The sequence below is a fragment of the Nipponia nippon genome, unplaced genomic scaffold (genome assembly GCF_047370975.1).
Source record: "Nipponia nippon isolate SJK-2023a ecotype South Korea unplaced genomic scaffold, ASM4737097v1 scaffold_5, whole genome shotgun sequence".
In the NCBI taxonomy this organism is placed as follows: Eukaryota; Metazoa; Chordata; class Aves; order Pelecaniformes; family Threskiornithidae; genus Nipponia; species Nipponia nippon.
Window position 1 is genome coordinate 8,170,481 of NW_028262369.1, and position 26,605 is coordinate 8,197,085.

Genomic DNA, 26,605 nt, shown 5'->3' on the forward strand with positions numbered 1-26,605 from the left:
GTGAGATGACAGAACAGTCCAGTTTAGTTGCAGATTATTTTTTAAAATTGTTTTGTTAGATTCTGAAGTAAAGTACAAAGCAACCTAGTGAAGGTGCAAAGTAACTTGCTTGCCAGACTTGTAGTTCCTGGATAATTACTATCTTCAGCAAGCTGGAAAACAAGGCTATTATAACTCAGAAGTGACTTGTTAACTTTATTGCACAGTAACACTCCATATGACATTATTCACATCCATTTTAACATTTCAAAGTGAGACTAAAACTCAGGAGGAACACCTCAGTTCCACCTCTTGCATTTACACCTCTGTCTCCATTCTTCTCTTTAGGCTGATAAATAGTACAGTTTCCTTCTAAAATAAGCCCTAAACATTATGCTGTATGAAGAGCAGCAAGAGATACTGAGTACATCTGCTAACAGCTGAATTGCAAAAATTGGGAAAACCGTCATTCTCCAGAATAGCAGGTTGTGGATTTATGGTGTCTCTTGTCTTCACTAAATCCCAAATTTTAGCTCTCTGCTCTGTCTGGATAATTAAACTTAATGTGACACAGCAAGTTAAGGATTCTAGGGCAGGGTTGGTTTTTTTTTTTTTCAGGTTTTCAGACAAGGACAAGGGTTATGCTTGCTTCAAAATTTTATTGACGCAACTGTTTGGTCCCAACACACAAAACAGCACTTGAGCCACAAAAGAAAGTGTCCAAACAAAGTAGACAGCTAAGAAAAGAATTTTTTCTTCTCCGTCCCATTCCAAGAAAAAGATAAATTGCATAAATTGAGGGCTTCAGTGACATTTTTTTAAACAGACATGAATCTGAAGTAGTACATTTAATTGTTAAATTAAAGAATTCCATGGTTGTAATGCCTTTAAATCTGTAAGTCACATCATTCATTTAACCCTTTGGATAAAAAAATATATTGCAATTCAGTTAGCTATTTTGTTACACTATGAACACAACTTCTCAAAAGTATTTTTCTCTTACTTTCAAACAGCGATTTCATCAAAATCACACATGAATCCAGAAAAGATATCCTGACCTCCATAAATGGTATAACCACCACACTCACTTTGACAAATACCATATTTTCCTCTGAAGCAAAAACCTGGTTTTCTTTAGTACTCCAGATGACTTGTAGCTGCATCTCATGAAAATATAATTCAGGTTGGTCTTTTCTCCAATGCATGCTTTTCTGAAACAAAGATCTAGACTGATCAGCATTAACCTTATCAAACTTAAGGTGAAAGCAGATGTTCTTGCATTTAACTCATTAAAAACATTCCGAGAAAGCTTACTTCTAAATTTCTCTTTCTATAGCAGTATGTCTGTAGAGGTTTACTAAGGACTCAAAATACTGTGCCATAATGCTCAGAAAAACTTCCAAGTGTTTCTCTGCATTCACAATGGCTATAAGTTTACTACTGGTAATTTAAAAGATTTTATAACAAAATCTGACTAGTAAAATTCTGTCTATAGCCATTATTCAGTGGCATTTCCTGTTGCTGGCTGAGAAATTAGAGCCTGTGTTCCATCTCTTGTATATTACAATAGAATCCACCTTAAAAATATTCAGTTGGCTAGTGGAAAACCTCTAGTATAGGTTCTTTCGATACTACAAGCAATTTATTTGCTGCCTGGCAAATACAACCCATTGTAAATGCCATGGTTACCCAGAATGGGTATAAAGTCTCATACACTGGACATTTCTGCTAACTAGAGTTAAGGTCATCCACTGACTTAACCTCTCTTCTGAAGCTGGCCCTTTCAAAAGCCAACACAAGATACCACAAATTGAAAAAAAAAGCTTCCAACACTAGGAGTAAGTTTTAGAATAAAAACAGACACAGCTAAAAGACAGCACCATCAAAGAATAAGCTTCCCATTTACTGAACACACTTAAAAGTAGAAAACAAGGTTAAGCAGAACAACCTTAGCATTTCCACATGTAGTTAGAACTTTCCTTACAGGTGGAAATAGCATCAATACCTTCCATCACAAAACATTTTAGTAAGACCTGCTCCATTATCTGTAATTTATGCATTAAATGCATATTTCAGAAATATGAGAATCTTCCTAACTTCATTTCGAGACACAATAAAATGTGCGTGTCTGTATCTTAAACTCATGACACCAAGACAGTCTTTTCCTTAACCAAATCCATGCCAGACTGGAACTAAATATAAAAGGGAAGCTTAAAGCATCCATGTCCTAGAAAGCTCCTAAATGGAACTGAAAGCTACAGAAAACATTTAAAACAAGTTTTACAAAAAAATCCACATAATCTTCTACAGACATCTTTAGACAAAAGGATTTCCAATGCAGTTACAAGTCATCTGAAAGGTCAGAGAACAAGTTTCTCCTCTGGAGTACAATCAGCTCCCTCACTCTTGTCATTTCGTGTCAGCGAGTTAAAATTTCTCAACAGGCTTTTGAAAGACAGATCATGCATTTTATTAATACTGTCTGAAACAATACCAGTAAGCAACAGCCTATAGAATACAGTATGCTACATGTATGATTACACCACCAACAAGGCTTAAAGAAAATAAAACCTGTTCCATTTTAGTTGAATTAATATTTTGCTTTTACTGAACACACATTTATGAAAAACTGTAAGATTTAAGAATAATTTAACGAATGCCAGAATTTTTTTCAAAATAATAGAAAAAAATCTTCTCTGCTAACAGCTGTGTTCAGTGTAAAAGGAACAAAATCTTCACAGAATACATTAAATACAAATTAATTCTTCTAGGCCTTTCATTAAAATACATAAGGGCTAGCAAATAGCTTTACTTTGTGCAGAGTCCATAGGTATTTGTCTTTCACACTAAAAAGAAAGAGTTAAAGCTTGGTTACAGGTGCAAGTGAGAAGTTTGCCGCCAATTTCACCTTGTTTTTGTGTTGCTTTTTGGCTGGGCTGTCCATTGCTTCCTTGTTTAGTTGGGTTTCAGAGGACTGACAGGGAGGCACTGAAGCACTCTCTGTGGTATTAGATACCACAGAACCAGAGGTCAATTTTTCTTGAGTTGTGGTAACAATCCTTTGTTTTTCTTCTTCTGTTAAAATCATTATCTCTAAAATAAATAAGATAACTCAATTTATCCATGCTCTGTTCTTGAAAAATAAAGAATATTTCTCTGGAAATAGGCAATAAAATATTTAAAAAGAACTTGTCAGCCTGATTTGAAGGCAGATGTGTCACGTTCACCTCTGCAGCTAATGTGATGTTTGCTTCTGGCTCTGTCTGCATCATGTACTATTTAGAAGGCTTAATTTAATTCTCACACATGAAGTTTCTCAGTGCTCAGAAAAGCACTATGAAATTACTATAGCGAAAAGGTTTCTACAGGTTGGCAAAACGCAGTTTTAGTGGTGGATAAGGTGCCTACAAAATTCCACCCAGAGAACCACAGTAGGGTACTTATGGTCAGTACTCAGTTTCTGATGAAAGCCACCTGCATTTCCAACACATCCCATCGTGCAATATATACACATATGTATTTAAATGGAACTTTATATAATGAACCATTTGTTTGATGCTTTATTTTCCAAAGCGTATGAGTTACCATTCAGAAGTAATACAACATAGACAAGCAAACTCTTACCAGCGAGAGGTGCAGGGCGTTCCTCAAACTGAATCAGGTCTGCAGACTCAAGAACCACCGGATCAGGTCTCAGTTGTGGGGATGGTAGGCAGGAAGGAACTGGCTCACACAAGAGGTCAACGGGAGATGTATTGGTGAGGCAAAGAAGTTCTTGCTCAGTTTGATTAGAAACTACAAAAATAAGGGAATATCTTTCAAAGTATCTGTAAGCTGTGAAGGTGTCACTATTTCAGAGCTGGTAAACGTAAAGTCTTCAAATGCGATTCTGAGGATTTGAGAGCTACGCCGTAGTTGAAATGCTAATATCAAACCAATTTAGTTAATGCTAACTAACCTCAGATTCATTCAAGAGTTCCTTTACTGGATCAAGAGCATCTAATTACAATACAGCAGACAAAGCAATAGTATATTAAAACTATTGCTTGCCTGAGTAAATACATCCCTATAGTAAAATCTCATATTTGCCAAACTTGAGTAATAGAAGAGCTGAGGAAACGAGTCCTACAGGAACAGTCTTTAACAGAGAAGGGCCAGTTACCAGCCAACTCCCCTGCAGACATACCAATATCCTATGAACTATTTAAGTATCATCTAACACATTTACATGTAAAAATTAAGCTGTACGTTTCAAAATAAAGTGACTTGCCCTTGTTAAAAGGGACAAGCCTAGACTTCCGAAATAATAACGCAAGAACCATTCCACCAGTTCTCCAACCTGCAGGTAGTAAAAGAGTTGGAGACCACAGCCTGATATGAACTATGAGGTCACCATTTCCCAGTTATTTTTATTTGGAGACAGATTTATACCAACAGGACTGCCATTATTATTTGCAAAGAAGTAACAACACAAAATCAACATAAAAACACCACAAAAGAGCACTATATTCTCATCAGAATACAGGAGACATTCCTAGCAGAAGCTGCTACTGACCATCTTTTCTCATTAGCTTTATGCTTATAGACTGAAATTTCTACTAAAATCCATGAGAAACAGCACTCTAGCAGCTATATATATATATTTATAGACAGATGAGGACAACACAACCCCTTGTCAAGAGGACACATGCCTAACTATATACTTTGGGAGAAGTTCAACAGCTTTCAAGCCATAAAGCATTTCTACAGAAGTCTGGATTGACTATCTCACACAGCTTTCCCCATGCTGCTTTGATTACTCTGCTTATTTCCCCTAAGATAATAAATTTCTTATATAAATCAATTTTGCATTACCATTGCTAGGTGTTCCTAGACTTAGTTCCATTGATGAAGTGGATCCTGGGGTCTCCATAATATGTCCATTATTGTCAGCAAGTTGATTTCCATGATCATCCACATGATCAGCAGGGGGAAAACTAGGTGAGCTAAAACGAGCTACAAAAAGGCAAGTTCATTTGGTTCGTTTACTCAAGTCACCTCTTAAGAAAAAAGGAAACTAAGATACTGCTCAAAATTGACATGACTTACTTTTCATATCGTTCTTTAGTACCACAATTCTCTTATGGCCATGTCCTTTAATCCAGACCACCTATGGGGGGGGGGGGGGAAAGCAGAATTAAACGTCAGCATATAATAAGATCAAAGCCTAAAGCAGCTTACTCACTGCCTTTCATCTAGCCTTGCACTGACGTTACTTCTCAAAGTAAACTAAATCGTGTTGCTAATGGTACTACACTACCCAAGTAAAAGCTTGGTCTCAAAATAATTGATGCCAAAGGCAAACTATAAGGCTAGAAAGTGTACATTGTGTATATATTAACAAAACTATATGTTTAAACATGGAGTTGCAAGATTCTATTTTGTTACTCTCCAGAAAGATTGATTTAAAGGAAAGCTTATAGCCGTAAACTGGGTCACGAAGTTATCCTAGAGCACTTAGGACACGTGGATGACAAGACGATGCCACAGCAAAATTCCATTATGTGGCACTTCTGACAAGGTCCCACAACTCTTCACTCCCAAAACCAATAATCTACCCTGACCAAAATGAGGCTTCAGTACTGTACAGTTGTTCATTCAAGACAGAAATCAATTATCTCGCTTCACAGAGATGTCAAGGATGTTTGTGGCCTCACCAGGAACAGTTCTTAAGCAAAATTTGACCAAAACATGTAAAAAAATATTTTCTTTTTCTTATTACGCAGTCCAAATTTCTCAGAAGCTATTAAAAACACAACTAGTATAAACCTCCTTGGAGAAGGTAATTACTCCAGTAATTCACACCAATTAACAGAAACTGCAGTTGTGTAACTACTTTTAATCCATGCAGAAATCTCAATGTAACTGTGCAAAACCAAATTCTTCACACCTGTGGAATTGCTCCCAAGAGCTCTTCTAAATTATTGCATCCATATGCTTTAGGTTGCAGCACTTCTCCTGTGTATTTGCTATATGCTACTGGGAACTCATGAAGAAAAATCTGCTGATAATGGTAAGTGTGAAGTAAGGACCTTACGTTCTTCGCAAACATATACAGATTTGTAAGCTTCACATATTCTTCTGATGCACCATTGGTAAAAACCTATTAGAAAAAGAAAAGGGAAAGAATTAGAGTGCATACTTCCATATCCTCTAGTCACAATACCTTTTCAAAGTATGAAACACACCAGAAAGGAAAAAGAGCTTACGTACCTCAACCAAGTAAGGCAGACTCTTCAGGAGTTCAGTTAAGGTCATAAATCCATATTCACATGGATTAAGCGAAGTACTATGGATTGTTTCATAATGCTGTTTAAGCTGTTCAACAGAGAGAAAGGATGTTCCATCCCAGGACATCAACAGGACTAGCAACTGGGCAGTCAGAGTCCGCAAAGATTTTCTATTTATCAGCTGAATTTGCTTGCCAGACTCTGTGTCAACAACCTAGAAAAATGAATTGGGAATGAAGTTAGGGACAGGGAAGAGATTAATTTATAAATAAGTTGTGTAGCCGGGGTTTGTTTGAGCACAGCTGTATCTGATATTACATACCAGCATCTGACACTCACCTAGACAAAAGCACACAGGATAAAGCAGCTTATGACATGGAAAAATTTACTTTAAATACACAAAAGCTCTGTAGCAGTTTCTGTCCACATAGTAGACATGATTTTACTCTGTTCCAAGCCAGCTGGACCTGACTGAGCACCAGCCTGGACACCAGCTGCTAAATTAACAGAATTGGAGCAACTAAACCAGTGTGCCCATATAGATGGAACCTTTCTTTTCCACTGACATACAAGACCATCATGTATTTACATTCAGAGTCAAAGCCTCAAACCATAGATGAAAAAAATTAGGAACATAAAACATTAGTAGACCGATTACTACAGTTATCAGGAAATGGTTGCTTTTACACAGTCAGAAGTCAGGTGGCAAAAAACCAATTTGTATTGCTAAAGTACGTACTACAATACAATCTTTTACTCATTATTTGCTAAACGAGCATGAGTTTTCCCAGAGAAAGCTGAAAGAAAGAACAAAGAGAACATCATAGGAATATAGAAGCTACATTTAAAATCCCTTTGGAATTTACCCCCCCGACTTAATGAAATATTGTTTCTAGAGTACAATATTAAGCACACTGAGACCTGTGATTTGAGACGGGAAATTTCTTAATACAACATTACATATGTTTTAGAAGGTTAAACTACAAAGATTACCTTTACAACATGGCAGAGTTTTTGCATTAAAGCTGGAACTGAGCTAACATCATAGTCATGAAGACGCAGTGTATATCCAAATGTTTTACTGTACTCTGTCAGTAAATCGGCCATCATAAGGCAGTTGTCTTTCTGAGACCGCAGCAGTTTAACAAACTGGGCAGCAACTGCTTTGACTTGTTCCACCTCCGTGAGTGTGAGAATTTTCTCCTCCCCACATTCTAATACCTACAAAACAGAAATTACACTTTGTTAAAGCCATTTACCTAGTCTGGATGAAAAAAAAAAAAAAGTGTAATCTGCAACTAAAATTCAGTGCTTGCAGGCAATCATTTGCTATGTAGCAGGGCTCAGCTACCTCAAAAGATATCTATATAGCAAGCACAGCTATGTAATTTCTGAAATACAACAACATAGGCAATTAAAGTTATTAACCTTTTTTAAAGCACATTTAACACAACTTTAATGAAATTTAGCTCTAATTTTGACATACTGAATTTTGTAAGTGTAATCCAATTTGGAAAACTTGAATTTGTTAACAAACTTAGCCTGAATGTGCTAAAAACCTTGGACCATTTAACCAAAATAGGTATATCAAAGACTTTCTTGAAAACAGCTATCTAACATTACAGGTGCACAGTTTATCACTCACACTAAAGTTAATGAGAGATATAACCCCTGCTAAAACAGTTTTACAGATCTCAGAAAAATGCTTTAGTACAGCTTAGAATTTTATAACTTACAAGTAAGACATCTGGTATGGCTTCAAAGAGTTCAAGTAGTTTTGTAAAACCATAGTAAGCAAGTTTGCACTGACGACCAAAGTGGTGGTGATAAGAAGGAATAAATTTATTGAAGGGCATTCGAAAATGGGGTTGATGGCGCAGTAAGTCTACTACCTCTTTGGAAAATTGTTTGGTTCTTTCAATTTCTTCTTGTGTACGCTCTAAAATTAAAAAAACAAAGCAAGAGCTATGTACCAACATACTTATAATACACAACAGAATATTATTAACAAGAAAATATGCTGATTGACTTTCAACTTAATCACATATCACACCAAGTCAATAATTTCTTCTATCACTGAAGACCTTTACTAAGCTTACATGTTTAAAGTCAAAATAATCAGGTGATCAGCACTTTAGAAGATATTAAATAGCCAAATACATTGGTATTTTTGCTGTGTGGAAACAACCCACTCTCTAATCATTCCACAGAAAGTTTAGCTACATGCAGAAGTAGCAACATTATTTTACATGCTTTGCCACCTGCTTTCCTGTCTGTTCCACTACAAGTGCCCCTGGAACAACAAATTCTTTATTTGCTAGAAGTTCATAACTTAGCTATGAAGGTAGAAACACAGTTATCAACAAATCCAAGTCACTCCTATATACTTTAGTTAGTACAGTTTTAAAATAGTCAAAGAACAATTTCTTTGGCAATAGTAAAAAAAAAAATGTACATGGACATACCTCTTTTGGGAATACAAATTACCATTTCATTGTCCTGCTGTGACAAACAGATGGTTGTATCTGGAATTTCTGATATAATATCAACCAGTTCACACACTCCGTACTCAGTAACATCCCAGTCCTTAGAGAAACACCTGAAAGTTTTATGAAATTGTATAATACAAGCATTAATGCATGCTGTGTAGGCAAAAAATGTGTAAGTTAAGACAATAAGCCTCAAATCCTAAGAAAACCAAACCCAAACAAACCATAATTTTCATAATGGCAATAATACTACCATGTGAAATAAAGGGGAAAAGTATTCTTAATTCAAATTACCTACCCATTCTAACCAGAAAAATAAGATACACTGATGGTTCAACATGGCACTGGAAGAAAGAGCTATATATATATATCAACCAGTGGATGCCTCAAACTAGTCATGGTAAGTGACAATATAAAGTAATATTTTTCAAGCTCAGGTTTTAGGTGATGTAAGAAAAATGTAAATAATGTTATACAGCTCCCTATGGCTACACTTTCAACAGCCTGTAGTTGCTTAACAGTTAGAGACACATGCTCTTCTTAAACAAGATTAGGTCTCAAGAGAAGGCCATATCCTGGAAAACACCATATGAAGGTTCACAATACTACGTAATATATTAAACGTTATTTTACTCTCCTCACCTCCCCAACAGAAACCTCTCAGAAGCAAGAACACTGCACATATTCTTATTCAACAAATGGCCAGAGCAGACTACAATGGAGATGCACATTTAGGAGGTTTAGAAACAACCAATAATGTATTTTTGCCAATAGTGGAAATATAAGTAGAAGTGTCCGTTCCCAAAAAAGGAGCTGTTGGCCCGTACAGCACATTAGCACACATGCAAAGGTAGGTCGCACGTAGCACTAAGATGCTATGGTTTCCTCAAACTGTTAACATTACTTTCTATCTTCATATTAAGGAAAGCATTATTCTTGGTTCTTCAAAAAAAAAACAAAAAAAAAAAACACACACACACACAACTAAACAACTTTTTACCATGCTAGAAAAGAACATTCTTCCTGGCAATAGCAAGACAGGTATTACTCCTCATTTTTGTGCCATTGCTAGATCCAGTTAAAGCAGGACTATCTATTGACATTCAGTCTATTTATTTTATATTTCCCTCTAAAGAAACCCTAACACTAAATTTTCCCTTTACTGTTCATGTTAATGTGCCACAACCTGCTTGCTTAAATCCAACCTTGCAGTCATGGCTTCAAAGAGAACTAATGAAATACAACAATCCATTTCAAACTCCAATAAAGTTAAACGAACCTAGTACTAAAGCAGTAAAGTCTGCCAGAGAGCTTTTAATTTTTGTTTTCATTAGAAGCTTGAACTTCCACATTGCAACGAAGAGGCAACACAGTTGCCACAGTTTTGTACTAAGATTTGAAGTGCTGACTTCTCTTGCAATAGGTTTTAAACCCACCATTGATAGACATGCCCTGCACAGTTGTTCTTGTTCCATTAAAGATAACTTACCAGTGATAAGCCTGTAAGAATTCCCTCACAATAACTTGCTTACTGGCCTGGGATTTGAGAAGCTTCAGTAAGTCTTGAGTAAAGCGCTTCACTTGAGCTCTGTGCGTTAGAGTTAACAAGCGTTTGGAACCCATACCAAGAATCTGAAAGAAAATTTTATTTAATCACTCACATCTAGCATCCTCAGTAAATTCTTCTACAAGATCCTTAGAAGCCAGTTCCAGTATAGGTAGGCTAGAAATAAAGTATATTATAGAGACAGTGTTTGGAAAGGCAGCCTCATGAAGCTATATACTTTCTGTACTGCATATGTCATCAAGAAATTAAGATGTGCTTCTTCCATGAGTGCTGTTGCAGCTGTTGCACATTTGTATTGATTATTTTAAAATTCTGCAACCAACTGGTGTTCAAAATAGAAAGCTAATGTGACCATACCATTTCTTTTTTGTAACATAAGGCCACGTGACTTATTTCACACAGAAATCCTTCAAGTCACAGGCTACACATCACAGCCTAACTTACAAGCACTCAGCATTTACTGTGTTCTTATGATAAACAGCACAATTAAAACCTTTACTCAAGCACTAGCCACAGGCTAAAAGCAGCTTCAAACTTTATTCTAGAGGCTTAGATTAAATAGAGAGTTAATTTCCCCAGAAGTTGTTTTGGAAGGGTGGGGACACTTAAAAAAAACCAAAACCAAAAAAAACCCAAACATCATCTCAAAAAACATGACAATTACACTCCAAGGTTCAGTTAACCCTCTCTTTCAAGGTGGACTAGGTAATTGCATACCATCTATTATACAATAGCAACCAGTAATTCAGATAGTTGAAGATAACAATAGCCCAAGTTAAAAGGAACAGTGCCATATAACTCACTTGCAGTACATGAGGCACTGCTTCTAACAGCTCCATTAATTTAGAATACCCGTAGTCAGACACACGGCATTGTTTTGCGAAGTGATGATGGTATGTTGGGATGAATTTACTGACAGGTATGACGCAGGACGGCTGGCTTTTAAGTAGATCTATCACTTCTCTACTGAACTGAATAAGTTGTGGATTACCTACAGGGCTCTTAGAACGTAGAAGCCAAGGATCTACAAAAAAAAAAGGTCATATTACTGAATGTTTCACTGATATTCTTCCACTAAACACTGCACATTATGACACAGGCAAGAGCACAGGAGAAAAAAAATGAACATTCAAGCTAAAAGTTTCTCTTTATAAACAGTTTAACAATGATACAAGATGCTTAATACAAGATGCTTACTTTATGCTACTCTTAATTTTTTAACAGAAAGAGTAGTTCAGAGAAAGGATTTTAAATAGAAATATTTACCTGTAGTAGGAGGTGGTGGTTTGTTATGTATCCACTTAATAACTTTAATGCCATTTTGGGCAGTGGCAATGTTAACTCCAGGAACACAGGTAATTAGATGTTCTAAAGGAACACCACCCTGGCCTTCTGGCACCATTTCAAGATCATTGAACTCTGACATATAACAATCAGGAAAACTTTGGAAGAAAAAAAAGCTTCTATTATACACTAGAATACCACTGTAACAATTGTCCTAAAAATATCATTATTTTGAGACACTTCCTGAGCAACAGGCCTCAACAGCTTACTAATACATTACAGAAGTCTTTGTAAAATGCACATTTTAAATAAGTGGGTCTTTTTTTCTTTCTCAACAAGAATTCAAAAAGTAATAATTTCTTAAGTCACTTATTTGCTATAAAAGATACCACCTTACATAAGAACCGGAGGTTTTATACAACAGGTAGTTTCAGAGCATTACAACAGCCATCAATAAAGTTTTAAATCTTTAACCTATCAACCCTTACACTAAAAGTCTAAATTAAAATACTTTACCTTAGTAAAGGCACAGTACCCTCATGTGTCTGTAGAAGGCTGTGAACTTGGGGAGCAAATGTCTTCAGAGACAAAATCACAAAAGGAATTCTGTAAGAATCTGGATCAAACTCATGCTCACTGTAAAAACAAATTGAAGTTTATGTGGTCATTCTACACATAGCTTTAGCACAGGACACCTGTGCTCACTTGCACACATAGTAAACATTATACTATATGCATAGGATATACTGCTACTAGCTGACAATACCACTATGTACAGTCACAAACAACTTCCATCTTTTCTTCTTCACAAAAATTAATACGAGTACAGCAAATTTCCAGAAGACAAACATTTAGAAGACCATTTTTTATCATCATTAGATTAAAATTTTCAAATTAAATTTTAGCAGCACATACCAGGCAGTTCACAGTGAACACCTAACAACTACTCTAGCAGCACACCTGGCTTCTGTTGAATAAAACAAAAAACGTAATATATGGCTTCAGGAAATCTTCAACCCAGTATGAATCACTTGCTAAACGTAGCTGGAGGACAAAGAAGAATAATCAGTTCCAGCTATAATTATGTAATAACATTCAGGCTAATAGAAATCTCTAGTATGTATAACCTTCCTATATGACCAGAGGAAGGCAGTGTACCTTTCACCTTCTGCTTAAGGAGGTATTCAACCTCAGCAACTCTGCTAGAATACAATAATCTTACCTGAACAGACTGATCCACGAGAACTGCCTAGAAAACTCACTGTGCCATCTCACTATCTTCTGCCTGACTCATTCTTGTAAGCATAGAAACAGTGACTAGAGCACACTATATGAACATATATACCTCAACTTTAATATACCTGTAAGCGTTAAATGCTGTTCAAATATTTTGTAAGATTTTATAGTATTTTATACACAGCTTACATAAAGTCTTTATTCAGGCAATGCTGCTTACAAACAGGCTCGTGATATTCCAACTCTTCAAATATTATAGGACTACAGTTTGCTGATGAACCATCATGTGACTGCGAAGATCCCAATGGACTCTGCCGGGCTTGGCTGCTGGGTAAAAGGCACACCAGCCGCCCACTTCCTTGGTCACGGATTGCCACAGTATCTGTTAGTTTATATAAGTCTGATACAATTAACTTATGCCCAAATCTAAAAGAAAAAAACGAAATAAATACACATCATAAACAGAGTTAGAGAATGCAGTAATCTGCACTTTTTATTTAAGAAACAGGAATATGCTAGAAACTGTTCTATGCAAAATGAACAATCTAATAACTAATTAAGGTAACTAATCTATTCATCCTGACATAGAAAAATGAAGTAAAATACTGAAAATATAACCCTCTAAGAAAGGCCAGTATTACAGTCATTGCCTCTGGATAGATAATATGCTGCAACATCTATCAACAAAAAACCTGTAACACTCCATTCTTTTACTCTCTATAATTCACTGTAAACAATCACACAAGATCAGATTTTTTCTGAAGTACTAGAGGAAAAAACAACAACTGAGAACTTACTTTTTTTCATAAATTTCTGTGAACTTGAACACAGGCAGACAACAGGCAGGTGCATCCTGCAGAATGGACATCGTTTCTGAGCTATAAAAGAAGTTTTGTAACATTAGCACAAAATGAATCTGTTTGTATTAGTCTCCAGCCCGAACTGGAGAGATATTTACAGATGCAGTTTATGAACTGTAAATATAACAGGACAAACTGCATTCCCTTCCATCCCAGCACTACAAAAGCTGACACTTCAGATCAGGGGAGCGCACGTAGTAACATCAGATCAGGGGAGTGCACGTAGTAACATTTCTGCTAACTCATTAGGTAATGTCTCTGAAGGAGTTGCACCTTTCATAGGTGGTGGTAAGATTTCGAGCATCTATAAAATGCAACATTAAAGCTGCAGCCTTAGAAGTTACCAGCCTTGTCATTACATTAAGAACTCTGAACAGGCATAAACTAAAAGGCAAGAATGAAATTAAGTTTCATAATTGTAGAATACTCTACACTTCAAGCACTATTTTCACTGTAGCTTTCTGTGAAAAAATGAGGACAACTTTTTTCCTAATGCCTTCCTTCAGTAAGGAAAAAAATTGAAACAGAAAGCACTTGTATTTTCACTAGCATCAGCACTCTAGTTCTATCATCTTCCATATAGGAAATGGACATCAAAGAAACACCAATAGTATCTAAACTGTGTATCCCATCCTCAAAGAGAAAATTCACATGCACTTTCTCGGAGGAAAGAAGAAATAAAGATGCCAAGTGTAATCTTAACTCAGCTGCACAAACTAAGTTATTGAGGTATATCAGTATTATGAAAGAATAGCAGTGAAACTATTAAACAGACATCTAGTCTCTTCAGATGCAACTTAAAATATAAGCAGTGAAAAAAATGCTAAACTGAAAACTAGCCTAGTTATATTTAACTCATTCATCAGGTCATAAGACAGATTTTACTTTATTTCCCTATCATTCCTTTGCTCAGTATTTTAAATCATCTCTCAGCCACTAAATACATGCTAGAACAATTAAGAAGATGCCAAAGTGCTTATTACCTAAGGAGAGAGAGTGATTTACTAGCAGCTCCCGTTGCTAATGAGACCTGGATCCTTTTACTGCCAATTTTGTATCTGTGAAGACTGTTGACAGCACTGATTGCTTCTTGCAGATTTTCCATCTGAACTGTAGCCTTCAACTGGTAGTCTGTATGAGGACTGAGCTCTACACTTTTTACCTGAAAGGAAGAAAGCATTTATACACTTATCACAAAGTATTAACCCAAGGCAAGCCAACATGAGAGCAGCACAATCTTGCCTTGGCCAAGAACCAAATACAATGCAAATAGGAACTGAGTATGATGAACCATGGCCAACAGGACAATACAAACAAGAACCGAGTGCAATGAGCCTTGGCCAAGGCAAGACCATGATATTCCTTTAACACAGACATCTTCCCATGTAGAAGATTATACCAGAAGAGTGTCATCTACAGATCAGACAGAAATAGGATGGCTGCTGAAATGACCTCTCCTTGCATAGTTGCTTTTTACTGATTCACTCTCCGTATCTGTTTTTGATCACTTTGATTCAAAACAGAAACTCAGTTTTCACTGTGATTTTTAAGCTGACATTAGGAATTCAGCTTTACAGCTCAAAAAGGTTATGCAGCTAAAGCCTAAGCCTCTCCCCTGCATGACTTATGAGCCACTTACTAAGAATTTTATACACAAAACTTCAGAACCCCAGATCTATGAAGACCACGTGCAAATTAAGAACCTAGTGCAAGTGATGATCTGGTTTTTTTAAAAGGAAAAAGACAATACCTCCTTTTAACAAAGTTTAAGTCATGTTTGGATAGCTTTCCATTCCCACTCGCTTAAAGCTAGACCACAAACGTGTCCATAAATACATAAACAGGAAGTATTTAAAAAAATAGATTTAATAAAGGTATTTTAGTCTTTACCTTGCCATGTCTCGAGAAAATTTCTTGTAAATTTTGCTGCAACTCTTTTCTGGACAATCTGTAATCTATATTGCTGATCTGAATGTCTGCACCATTTGCAAAAGGATCAGGGCAGTCTGTACCACTGGTATGATTTATTACATTAAATGTGAGTGGAGATGATCTGTTTGAGAGGTTTGGAGACATACTCCTGGGTAAAATAAAAACATTTATGAGCTGAAGTAGCTATTGCACAATTCTGAAATATACATCTCAAAATTAATCAGAAAATAGATACAGGTCAAGTGCACAAATACAGTACTTTGAAGTTATTTTCCTAGTACATATGTGTGCGGGCAAAACAAATTTCACCACAAGCAAATCATAACAAGACAAATATTTCTCATCAGAAGAAAGAAAATCATTCACATCATGTTTCAAAGTCACCCAATTTAATAATACATTAGGCACCAAGTCTTCTACTATCTTACTAACACATTAAAAATGTCAAACTCATTCACATGATTTTAATAATTGGCAAAGGCCAGATATTTAAGTCTGAGAATTTAATGGGCCTGGATAAATTTTTACTGGGGATGTTAAAGGCACTGAAATTAAGAGGAGTAAGATGTCTATAAAGCCTCTGAAGATTTTTCAGAAGCTTTAAAGACAAAGTTTGCAGGAAAAAATTGCCACACAGTAAGTTTCTGAAAAAGAGTTCACTCCATCTTATATTTACATCCACCCTCTGTTAGCTGTTATGCAGCACCATCACAGTTTCATTTTGCCTCCACATAAATCAGTGTATTAGAGTAATGTGCTTAGCATACACAACTCCATATACAGCTGTGAATAATCAATGTATGTATTGGTGAAGTCTCACTTCACCTCCTGAGTAAGAGACAGACACTTACCGCGATGACCAGCAACTCTGAGACATGAGTAAAGGACTGAGTTGTCTTGAGGCCGTCAACTTACTGAAAGCAGAGGGATAGCTGACCTGAAACACAGTTTCATCTTTATCTTTTCTATCTACAGGGGAATTGGTAACACTCCTGGAAGTAGAGGTCTCTTTTCTATTTACAAAATATATATAAGAAAAAGAAAAAACACATTATGTTGTAGAATTCACATTAAAAAATGTAGCCAACATTGATGTCTTTATTTTTAAACATACTTCTGACTACTTTTACAGGATGGTTCTCCCATTCCAATTTTTTTGGTTGCCAGAGACACAGGAATCACTGCATTAGAGTTACTCTGAGGAGAAGGAATTTGTTCTCTTAAGTGTTCTTGCTGGTTTTCAGTATTTCTACTGACGGTCTTTGATTCAAGGCGGCACAGCTCCTATATGAAACAGATGAAAGGTCAGCATAAAAGCACCAGACCTTGCCAGGGGCTTTCCTTGTGATGGAAAACTACATAATTGACAAATTTTTCTTTAATAGCATTTTCATTGGCACTTCATGACCAGGAATATTTGATTTTCTGTGACAGAAAATAGTAAACTGTCCATTAGTTGAAATATTTTTGCTACAGTGTAGATCCACCCTACCTTTCCTTAAAACTAGCAAAGTGGATCACTCTAGATGTTATACTCAACACCAATACAAAAGTCAAAACTGGCCTAGGATTCAAGACTCAGTAAGTACCAGCAGTATTTCCAAATGGAGAAAAAGGTGGCAGGGAGGGGGAAAAACAACCCTCAAATTCATCATCCGCTTTCCGAGCGGATGAATACAGCTCTCCTTTGGGAATGTCACCATACATCACAGTTATTCATTAAATAGGACTGACAAGTTAAAGATGAAGCTGTAACAGAAGCAATCCTCAGAACATGAGGAAAAACAAGAATACTAAACAAGGTAGAACAATACCTGTAAACTTTTAACATTTGTGGGTTTGATGACAGATCCGTGAATCTGGAATCCTCTCCCAGCAGAGCCTTTGGTAGCAGAAGACTGATCACTTGAGTCTTTGTTGAGGAGGCACAGCTTTGTGTTCTTGTTAATTTTTTTGGGAGACTTCACCTTCTCAGTTCCCACAAAGTTGGAGCCTTTTGTTTCATTAAGTTCTTTGTTTTTGGGGGTAAAAGACACTACAATCCTGTTACCAAAAACATCTTCATTTTCCATTCGCTTCCGAGCCCGTTCAGCACTTTCTTGATTTAAAAAACGGAGAATTGCACTGCTTCCAGAAATGCTCAGCACCTTCCCTCCACAGTTGTCTGATAAACGCCTGAGTCTATTACTGACACTTTTGCTGTCTCTGTTTGTTGGCAGATTATAAACATATAATAGTGTATGGCATGCCTGTTTAAAGGGAGTAAGATTTTTAATTCGATTATATCAGTATACCCTCTTGTTCAAAACCAGTATTTTTACATTGATTCTGGTGACGCATGCTCTTCCCCCACCCCACCCCCCAAAGTCATTCTTTTTGCAGCATTCAATTTGTTTGGAAAACAAATACACCAAGCATTTGTATATAAAATATATATATAAATATAAAAATAAATATATAAACATACCAAGGCAGATCCTCAAACTTACATCTCCAATATAATTTAAAGTTAGAAGAGACTACAGAGTCCCTGATCCATGGATCAATACCTGATCACTTCTCCAGATAAGAAAGCATCACTGTTTGCAACTCAAGAATTCTATATATTCTACACATGCATGTGAACACATACTTCAGAAAGTTATTTCTAAGAAAGAAAAGGGCGTGAGTGCTGTGCAAAGACAACATAGCAAATCCAGAGGGAATCGTCAGGAAGACAAAAAACCCAAGAAAACAGTAGTCACTCCAAACTTTTCAGAAAGCAGAGAGCTGTCTTAATGCACAATTAAGTTCTTACCCTAACTTTCTGCCATTGAAAGAAAGGCATGTAAGATACATTCTCTGATAAAATATTTAGTGATAAGAATCTGACATTTTATACTTTAGTTTATTTCTTCTTTTATTATTTTATTCTTTCAGTCTTAAAGCAGAAAGCATACATTCACATGGCAGTACTGAAATAGACAATGGTCAAATATGCAGCAGACACCATGTCTCACCATAAAAACACACACATAATTTCAGCCTGCTCTCCCCCTAAATTAGAAAAAAAAAAAAGGAAGTTGACAGTTTGAAATGCCTGTTGCATTAAGAATTAAAAACCTTACCGGCATTTTCAGCGGTAACCTTGGTGGCAAGTCTGAAATAAATTCTTCAAAACAAATAAGCTCATGAGCATGATGTAAGAGTGCTTCTGAAGCTTGGTTTTTATGTACCAAAATTATCCGAAAACCATGTCGATGTCTCAGGTCACTGAGTTCCAAAGCAAAGTTTACATCCGCTGGAGAAAAAGAAAAAATAGAAGGAACAAGAAAACACATGAAAAAGCTAAAAAAAAAAGTCACATTAAACAAAACCCCAGATCTCACTTGACAAGTTCTATTTATCACTGAAAACTTGCAGTGAAAAAGCACCAACAGCTACAAGGCTTCTCAATAGACATAATTTAAATCAGCAGTTAGCATTCAGTCTCAGACAAGGGCTTCCTTTTAATAGCAACTTCTAGCAATTTATCAGCAAGGCATTCGACTGGTACTGTATACTTCTATAACTTTTGTTTAGCTTTAGGAAGAAACCTAAGGCAACACACAGCAATTAAACAGTTGAGTGACTTGCATATTTAACTGTATAGTATGCTGCTACCAGAATAAAAAACAAATCACATACATTTTGCTCAAAGCATTCTGAAAGATTACCATAGGGAAGACTCAATGAGTTTTACTTTATTAGCTTCCTGCTGAAGCTGTCTAACTTTAGACAGTATTTATTCACATACCTACTGACACTCAACAAGACATCAGATTTCAGTGCTGGTTTAGCTAAGCCAGATTCTCATCTTACTGTCCCTACTTTCCCCTTGCTGCCACTGACATTATTAAGAGTTCTTTAGCAATTCAGTTAAAGCTGATTGTAAACATAACCCGTGGAAAGCAGAAGAGCGTCATATGCAAAAGTACTATTGAAAAGAGGAACTGAATTCTGCACAGTAGATGAGCACCACCAACACTTACTTGACACAAGAACCACAGTGGCAGGTGCAGTGTGCGTATCAGCAAATCTCCTAAGACTCTGTCTGAGTTTGTCATCAGCAGCGTTCTTTGCTGTAGCGTTGATGTGTGCAACAGTCACCTGTGGAAATACATAGATATGCTCTAAAGAAAAGCTTAAATGTGAACTATGCTTGCTTAAATTTAATTCTTTAAAAATTAACATAAATACAAGCTGTCACATGCACCTCTTTAGATAAATTAATGCACACATGCATGAAAGACAACATGTATGGATCTCAGACTGTTCTAATGAGCAATGAACTTCAACCCTAGCTGTTCAGCAGTGTCTTAGAGATGACTTCTGCTGTTCTGTGTTAAAGATCACAATTTACATACCTTAAAAACATTCCATAAACCCTCATTTGAAATAGGTGTGACAAACATAGCCAGTACTCACTATCAATTCATCTATTTACCTCACATAAGCAGATAAACTGTCAACCTGTTATCATATCTACAATTTAGGGGGTAAGAAGGCAATTTCTGACTTAGAAACCTGCACAAAAACTTAAAAAAATACTAAGAAACAAAAGGTATTGATGGAAAAATATGTAGTGTTAAAGGTGCCCCAATCAATACCACTAATTTACAAATGTCCTCACTAATCAGCACAGTATTCACTAACAGAAGTAAAAAAAAAAGTTAAGTTCATGAAATTATAGGTCTTTTAAGTTAATGATTTAGTCACGAGATTTGAATAACAACACTAGAAACTCTACCACCACTTAGTGGATGAAATAAAGATCCTCTGCGACCACTAAAACTAAAGCTAAAACACTAATCTACATATAACAGAATGCAGTTTCAGTTTTAAAAGTATCACACCAGGAAAGTTCAGCATTAAAGACCCCACCCATAAACTAATTATAAGCTCATGCACTAAACACAGAAGCTAACAAAGTCTTAGTGAACAGGAAATCACTATGAGCACACTTCAAGTACACAAATTCCCAAGCAAGAACACCAAGTAGATGCTGTTTTGATACCTGGCAGTTGTTTAGCTCCTGAATAACTTCTTTATTTTCTTTACTAATGTCACACACGCAGATGAATTCTGCCTCTCTGTGACCTTTAAAAAACTTTTCACGAATTCTCTGTACAACCGCTATAGCTGAACGGCCAGTAGGAACTGAACAGTTTTCAATATCCCAGAAGACTCCAATGGGGGGCAAGTTTTCCAGAACTTGGCCTGCTATTGCAACTTCCGGAGACCCTGTACAGGTTTAACAACACAGCTCATTTTAATCTCCAAATATCAAAAATGTTAAACTTGGCATACTATAAACTTTGCACATTGGAAGCTTTACATTTTAGAGAACAACATGCCCAGCAATGCAAGTTCAGTTTTAGTTTAAGGAATCTAAAAAAACCCAGGTGTTTTCAAAGTTTCTCTTTAAGGGAGAGTACTATGCTTTTCAAAGTATGGCTGAAGATAATTTCTTTATACACCACCAGAACAGAATAGCTTCCAAGTCCTTAGAATTTCTTTTTCTAGTTCTTAAAATGGCAAGAAAAAAAGTAAAAAATCAGAACTTTATGCCAACAATACAGTAAGGTAACGAGGTAGTCAAAACAGGTAAATCCAAGTTATGACTTTGCAAAACAAAAACAAGGGGTTTTTTTACTCTTTAGTCTTTTATGACTTTATAGAAGTTTCCAGAGAACAGTGCAATTTAAAAGAACTCTTCATGTGCAACAGTGTTTAAGGAGGACATCCATTAAGTGCAAGTTTCAAACAAATGTGGTTTACCATATTTCTGCGGTGATTTGCCAAGGCTGCTCGCCAGTAGCAAACTCTTCTCATTTCCTGTTCGTTTGGTTCCACAGCCGTTACATATTGGGATGGGAACAGGTGCAGTCTGTGCACTCGGAGGAGGAATATTTGGCCAGATCTTAGCAGCATCAACTAGGCTGTTTCTGGTTGGCTGTTGGGACAATTTTTCAAAATACATGTTCATTTAGTATACAATATTAACACATACTATTCCATGGTAGAAACAGTTTCCCTTCTGCAACAAATGCAAGTTCAGATGTACTCTACAAAGTTAATTAACAACAGTATCACTGCATGAAGGAAGCTTCTATCCTAGAGTCTTTCCTAGCACACTTAGCTCTAGATTTCCAAATGCAAGGAAAGATTCTATTAAACTCTGCACATCAAGATGTGCCATCTTGAAGAAGTACTAATACGTATTAAAAAAAAAAGAAGACCTAGCATGTGAAATCAGCACAATTAAGAGTACAAGGTTGAATCACCGCCCTTCCCCCCAAAATAGTGGTCATAATTCCAAACAAACTGAATTCACCATTTAGTTTACTGAAATGAAGACATTTCACTTTCATATTGGAAGCTCAATTTGGAAGCTTAAGTAACACATCTTGCAAAGCTGAGTATATTATTTAACTTGAAATTCCTATTAAAATTCAAGCACAGTTTTAATCACTTCTAAAGTGTACCAAATTGGTATTGAAGTATAAGTTACAAATTTGGGAAGACTGAACTAAGATCTATCAAACCAGACTAAAACTAGAATATCCTTATAGCATCAGACATTTCACCTCTTTATTGTCAGCTGCCCAAGGGTACACGGTAACTGTTGTTAGCCTTTTCTCAGAGTCACTACTGTGGAACATTTTAATTGGAGCTGTCCAGAAGAGATAACTGTCTTTCAAATCCAGTCACAGTTCTGCTTGAGTACATTACAGATCCCCTGTAAGCTAAACAGTGATTGCCTCTTTTGTCTTCCCATGGAACTGAATGTTACCTCAGAAAAAAGGTCATCTTCAAAAAGGACATCTGGTACTTTTGGACTGTGCATCACCAACTAGGAGGATGCAAGCTGCAACCCACGGAAGCTGGTGTTTTGCTCAAGTAACATTATTTCAACATTAACCATATACCATACTGAATGAAAAATGAAATGAATGAGAAACGTGATGTGTACAAACCTTGCTCAAGCAGTCATTGCAGTAGTGAGAGCCCTTTAAACAAACTGAAGGTGCCATGTTTAGGTGCAAAGGGTTGGCGCACACACGTGATGTTAGCTCCGACTGTGCAATATGCTCATCCAAGTGACCTGTAGCCCCACTTGTGAATTCAGAACAAGGAAAATAGCCAGAAGACGTGCAGCTCTGAAGGGCTGGAAACTGATGCAGTTTGTGCACGTTACCATGACAGGACTGGAAATGGAGTTTTCCACAACAGGGCAGATGTTGACAGGAAGATACACTGTTTTCTACGCACATGCCAGGGAACTCACTCGCAACGCCTGCCAAATTGCTTCTAGCTGGAGGGTTCTTCAGTGAAGATGCCGACTGATAAGCAAATCCTGACCCTACTTGACAAGTAATCGTCCCAGTGCTTTTTGAGTCTAATATTGTGCCAGGGTGAATCAAGTTACCACCACCACCACCACAATGCATTTGTGGAGTACAGGAAGAGTCAGAGCCATGAGCACAGCAGCTTACTTTTGGGCCCGGTGAAAGCTGTATTTGCTGTGGCTGAAGAGGATGAACATCAGGAAGTGGTACTGCTGGAAACAGTTTAGAGCCAGCATTATGAGGAGATGAAGCATCCTTCAATTCTACAGCAGCTTTCTTGTTCTCCATGTAATCTTTCTGGAAAATGAAAGCTCAGTTACATTCAGATACATAAATAAACCAACGGTTTTATAGTATAAACAAGCATATTTTTAGACTGTTACAATTTTGACGATAACAGAAATTTTGTTATCTTTATGATTACTATTACCTCACTGCCTGAACAAGTAAAATATTAAAAGAAACATGCCAGTTGTGTGCCAGAGTGAGGAGTGGATTTTGGAAGCAACAAAACCAAAAAGTTGTAAACCAAATGGCAATGGGTCTGTAAAACAGAATTTGAAAAGCAGAAAACTGTTAGGCTAAGCCTGAGAGATACTCTGCAACTGCAAAGCAAAAAAAAGATTTATTTCTTTTAAGAGCAAACATAGATGGATGCAAGGTAAAGTACAAAACCCCACAGTTTGGAGGTACATAAGTAATCATCTTCTACTTTGAATAAAGACTTTACAATTGTATTAAAGTTTTAGAAGCAATGCGTTAAAAGACTAAGACTTTAAAAAGTTAGAAATTATATCAAGCAGGTAAACTAACAGAGGACAGAGAAGACTAAATTTTCACAACTATATAAGCGCTTTTTGCCTACTCTGATTTAAGATATCAAAACATAAAGGCATAGACAGCAATACAGTTTTTCTTAGAACGGCTGTAGTGAAAACTAAGCAAGGTTGAGAAGCACCAAAAGATTCAAGGTTAGTAGAGCTAACCTGCATACAACTCACTGCTCCAGAGCTTTAGGCCAGTACTTTGGAACAACTTTTACTTACCAAATTGAATTTAATGCATTTCCTACTACACAGTAATGAATAATTGATTACCCAAGTTCAAAACCATTCCTCTCTACCTGATGCTACATCTTATGAACCGAAGATACACTCTGTCAAAAATCTGTCTGGAACTGGTTTATATGTTAAATTCCAGAATTTATGGCAGCTCCTTTCCTAGCTCCTGATGCATGAGAATAGCAACACAATGGCACACATGCTTATCTGTTTCCCCCATGTCTTTTACTGACAGTCCAATTGAACATGCATGAATGAGTGTTGCTTAACAGCTGGAGCTTGCTTGCTCAAATAAGTCATTGCATTGTACTATTCCTTCTATTCCTTAGCACTTTGCATCTTAAACGTATAGAAACATATGCGGTTACAGAACAGGAATATTTAAAGAAACGGAAACAAGGAAAAATTAGACATTCATGAAGAACAGTATCCACAATTGCTATAACGACTATGCAATAATAATTCAGAAAATCCTAAATTTTCTTCCAAACTAAATTGATAAAAATCTGGAAGCATGAAGACTACTTCCCCACTCTACTCTTCAGCAATAACTTCATAGAGCTTCCAAGAAGCTGCCTTACACACTTTTTAAGCAGTCAGTTGCATTATTCCAAACAGAGCTGTAGAGTAAAGCCTGTCAAGCAAAGCAACTTGCTTGCTTTCACCAACACTGATGAAAGAGCTGTGAACACAACTAAAGACCTTAAATTCCCAGGTGGATTTTGTACTTACCACTGTAACTGCTGTCGTCTCTTTCTCCCCTCCCTGCTTGCCCCCTTTAGTCAGCAATAACAGTGCAGTTAGTTATACCGCTCTGTACTGAAATATCAACTATGCTTTTAGTACAGCAATGAATTACCGTTTTCGCACTGCAAGGCAAAGACTTTTCAGCAGCAGAAAAGCAATTAGAAAGTTTCCAGAGCCATGGTTTAGCATCATTCTCTTGTCGCTGAAGCCATCCGAACGATCTATTGCAGAGGTTCTCTGTCCTGTTTCCTTCCATCATACAGCCACACAAAAAGGTTCAACATTCTTTCATCCCCCCTTCCTTTCATTCTTCCCACCTGCTAAAGAGAAAGAAATGAATGTTTTCAATAACTTTTAAGGTAAGACAGAAAAACCACAGTGGTCTTATGAATTCCACAACTGCTAGATCACTGAACCTGCATTATTTATGTTAAGTTTAATTATGCATATGGGACATGGCCTTGACTATTCCTCTTTAGTACAGAAATATTCCTCATGACCTGCAGCACAGGTGAGGCAGCCCAAGGAAAACACTGTTCAAGTCATTAGCTACAAAGTCCCAGAAATGCATTACTGCTGACATGAAATAATTCCCTGAAACTTTCAATGCATTCTCCTGGAAAGAAAAGCCAGGAGGTAGGTTTTCAAGAACAGCTCATCAGTAAACACAAAATAGGTGCAACTGAGCTCAGCTGAAAGAATTAAACTGCATATTCATTGTTTTTCCATTGGCCAACAAAACTATATATACCTGTATTAAGCACATAGCATTTAGTATTTAAACAGAGCCTTAAATTATTAAAGGTATTCACAAATACTTCAACTAATTCTCAAGCTGCCCCACAGCACACCACATCAGTTTAGCTTTACAGAACCACAAAGAAGCAAAGCAACTTGTTTAGGGCCCAGCCACACTGTACCAGAAAAACTGTGATTAGCAATGAAGTCTTCTTACCCTCCAACTATGTACTGCATTCATTAGACTACGCTCCTTCAGGGTTTTTTTGCATTTAATGTTAAATGCAATAACCACGGAATACATTCCATAGCACTACATTTGACCCAGCGTTACTTTCAATCACAAAAAAAGTTTTGAGTTTTTTTTAAAGCAGAGATGTTTATTCACACGAACCGTAAGTACCCCAAAATTATGTTGTATAAAATATTAAGTTAATCAAGTTCTACAATATGTCGCTGTAAAAAATGTCTGGGAGCACCAATTCGTTTAGGAATTAAAACGGTAACTGAAAAAACCCATAAAAGTTATGCGAAGCGCACACGCCCGCGCTTTGCCCGCTGCGGCTCGCAGCTCCCCGGGCGCTTCCAGCCGGGCCTGGCCTGCAGCCCGGGGGGCGACGGCGAGGCCCGACCCCCCCCCCCTCCCCGACCCAAACAGCCCCAGCGCGCCCCAAGGCGCTGCCGGGCAAACGGCCGCTCTCGCCCGCGGGGCGGCGCCGGGCCCGGGCCGTTGTGCGGCTCCGCCCGGGGGACGGGCTGCCGCCCGCGAGGGGAACGGGCCCCGTCCCCGCCCGGCCGCGGCGTTCCGCCGGGGCCTCCCCACTGCCGCAGGGCGGCGGACGCAGCCCCAGAGTAGCGGGAGCCGGCGGGCCCGGCCCGGCTCTGCCCTGCCCCCGCCCGCCGCGCCTCACCTGAGCCGCCCCAGCGCCGCCGCCCCTCACATGCCGCCGCGGCCCCTCACACCCCTTTGTTGTCCTCCCTCCTCCCTCTCTGCTCCCTCTGCCGTCAAGCGACGCCGAGCGCCGGAAACCAGCCTGCTGCCGCAAAGGCAGCTGTCGTAACGCTCCGCTCCC

At 37.5% G+C, this 26,605-nt stretch overlaps 1 protein-coding gene across 5 annotated transcripts; it reads right to left on the reverse strand.

Annotated features, from left to right (window-relative positions):
- Nucleotides 1-182: 182 nt before the first annotated feature.
- On the reverse strand, nucleotides 183-26,552 carry MARF1 (meiosis regulator and mRNA stability factor 1). Of its 5 annotated transcripts, none has more exons than XM_087731510.1 (27): nucleotides 26,444-26,552; nucleotides 24,907-25,111; nucleotides 22,615-23,283; nucleotides 21,416-21,590; nucleotides 20,652-20,878; nucleotides 19,627-19,744; nucleotides 18,724-18,896; nucleotides 17,431-17,865; nucleotides 16,731-16,900; nucleotides 16,468-16,629; nucleotides 15,575-15,764; nucleotides 14,668-14,846; nucleotides 13,622-13,702; nucleotides 13,014-13,250; nucleotides 12,105-12,224; nucleotides 11,571-11,746; nucleotides 11,108-11,328; nucleotides 10,227-10,369; nucleotides 8,714-8,847; nucleotides 7,985-8,187; nucleotides 7,242-7,469; nucleotides 6,232-6,462; nucleotides 5,909-6,121; nucleotides 5,068-5,128; nucleotides 4,834-4,974; nucleotides 3,604-3,774; nucleotides 183-3,072 (listed from the first exon to the last, which is right to left on the reverse strand). In XM_087731510.1, the coding sequence occupies exons 2-27, from the start codon at nucleotides 25,051-25,053 to the stop codon at nucleotides 2,840-2,842; spliced, it is 5,238 nt and encodes a 1,745-aa protein (XP_087587636.1). In that variant the 5' UTR covers nucleotides 25,054-25,111; nucleotides 26,444-26,552; the 3' UTR covers nucleotides 183-2,839. The 5 variants fall into 5 exon arrangements, with proteins under 5 accessions (XP_087587636.1, XP_087587637.1, XP_087587634.1 ...); XM_087731511.1 differs by having other exon boundaries at nucleotides 3,604-3,702; nucleotides 24,907-25,114; nucleotides 26,444-26,534; XM_087731508.1 differs by having other exon boundaries at nucleotides 24,907-25,114; nucleotides 26,444-26,534.
- Between the last annotated feature and the right edge of the window lie 53 nt (nucleotides 26,553-26,605).

Coding starts and splice junctions, on each gene's coding strand:
- MARF1 (XM_087731510.1), bottom strand. CDS start 25,053: ATGATGGAAGGAAACAGGACAGAGAACCTCTGCAATAGATCGTTCGGA. Junction 16,630..16,730: donor TCCTGTAAAAGTAGTCAGAA/GTATGTTTAAAA, acceptor TTTTGTAAATAG/AAAAGAGACCTCTACTTCCA. Junction 12,225..13,013: donor TGCCTGAATAAAGACTTTAT/GTAAGCTGTGTA, acceptor TTGTTTTTACAG/TGAGCATGAGTTTGATCCAG.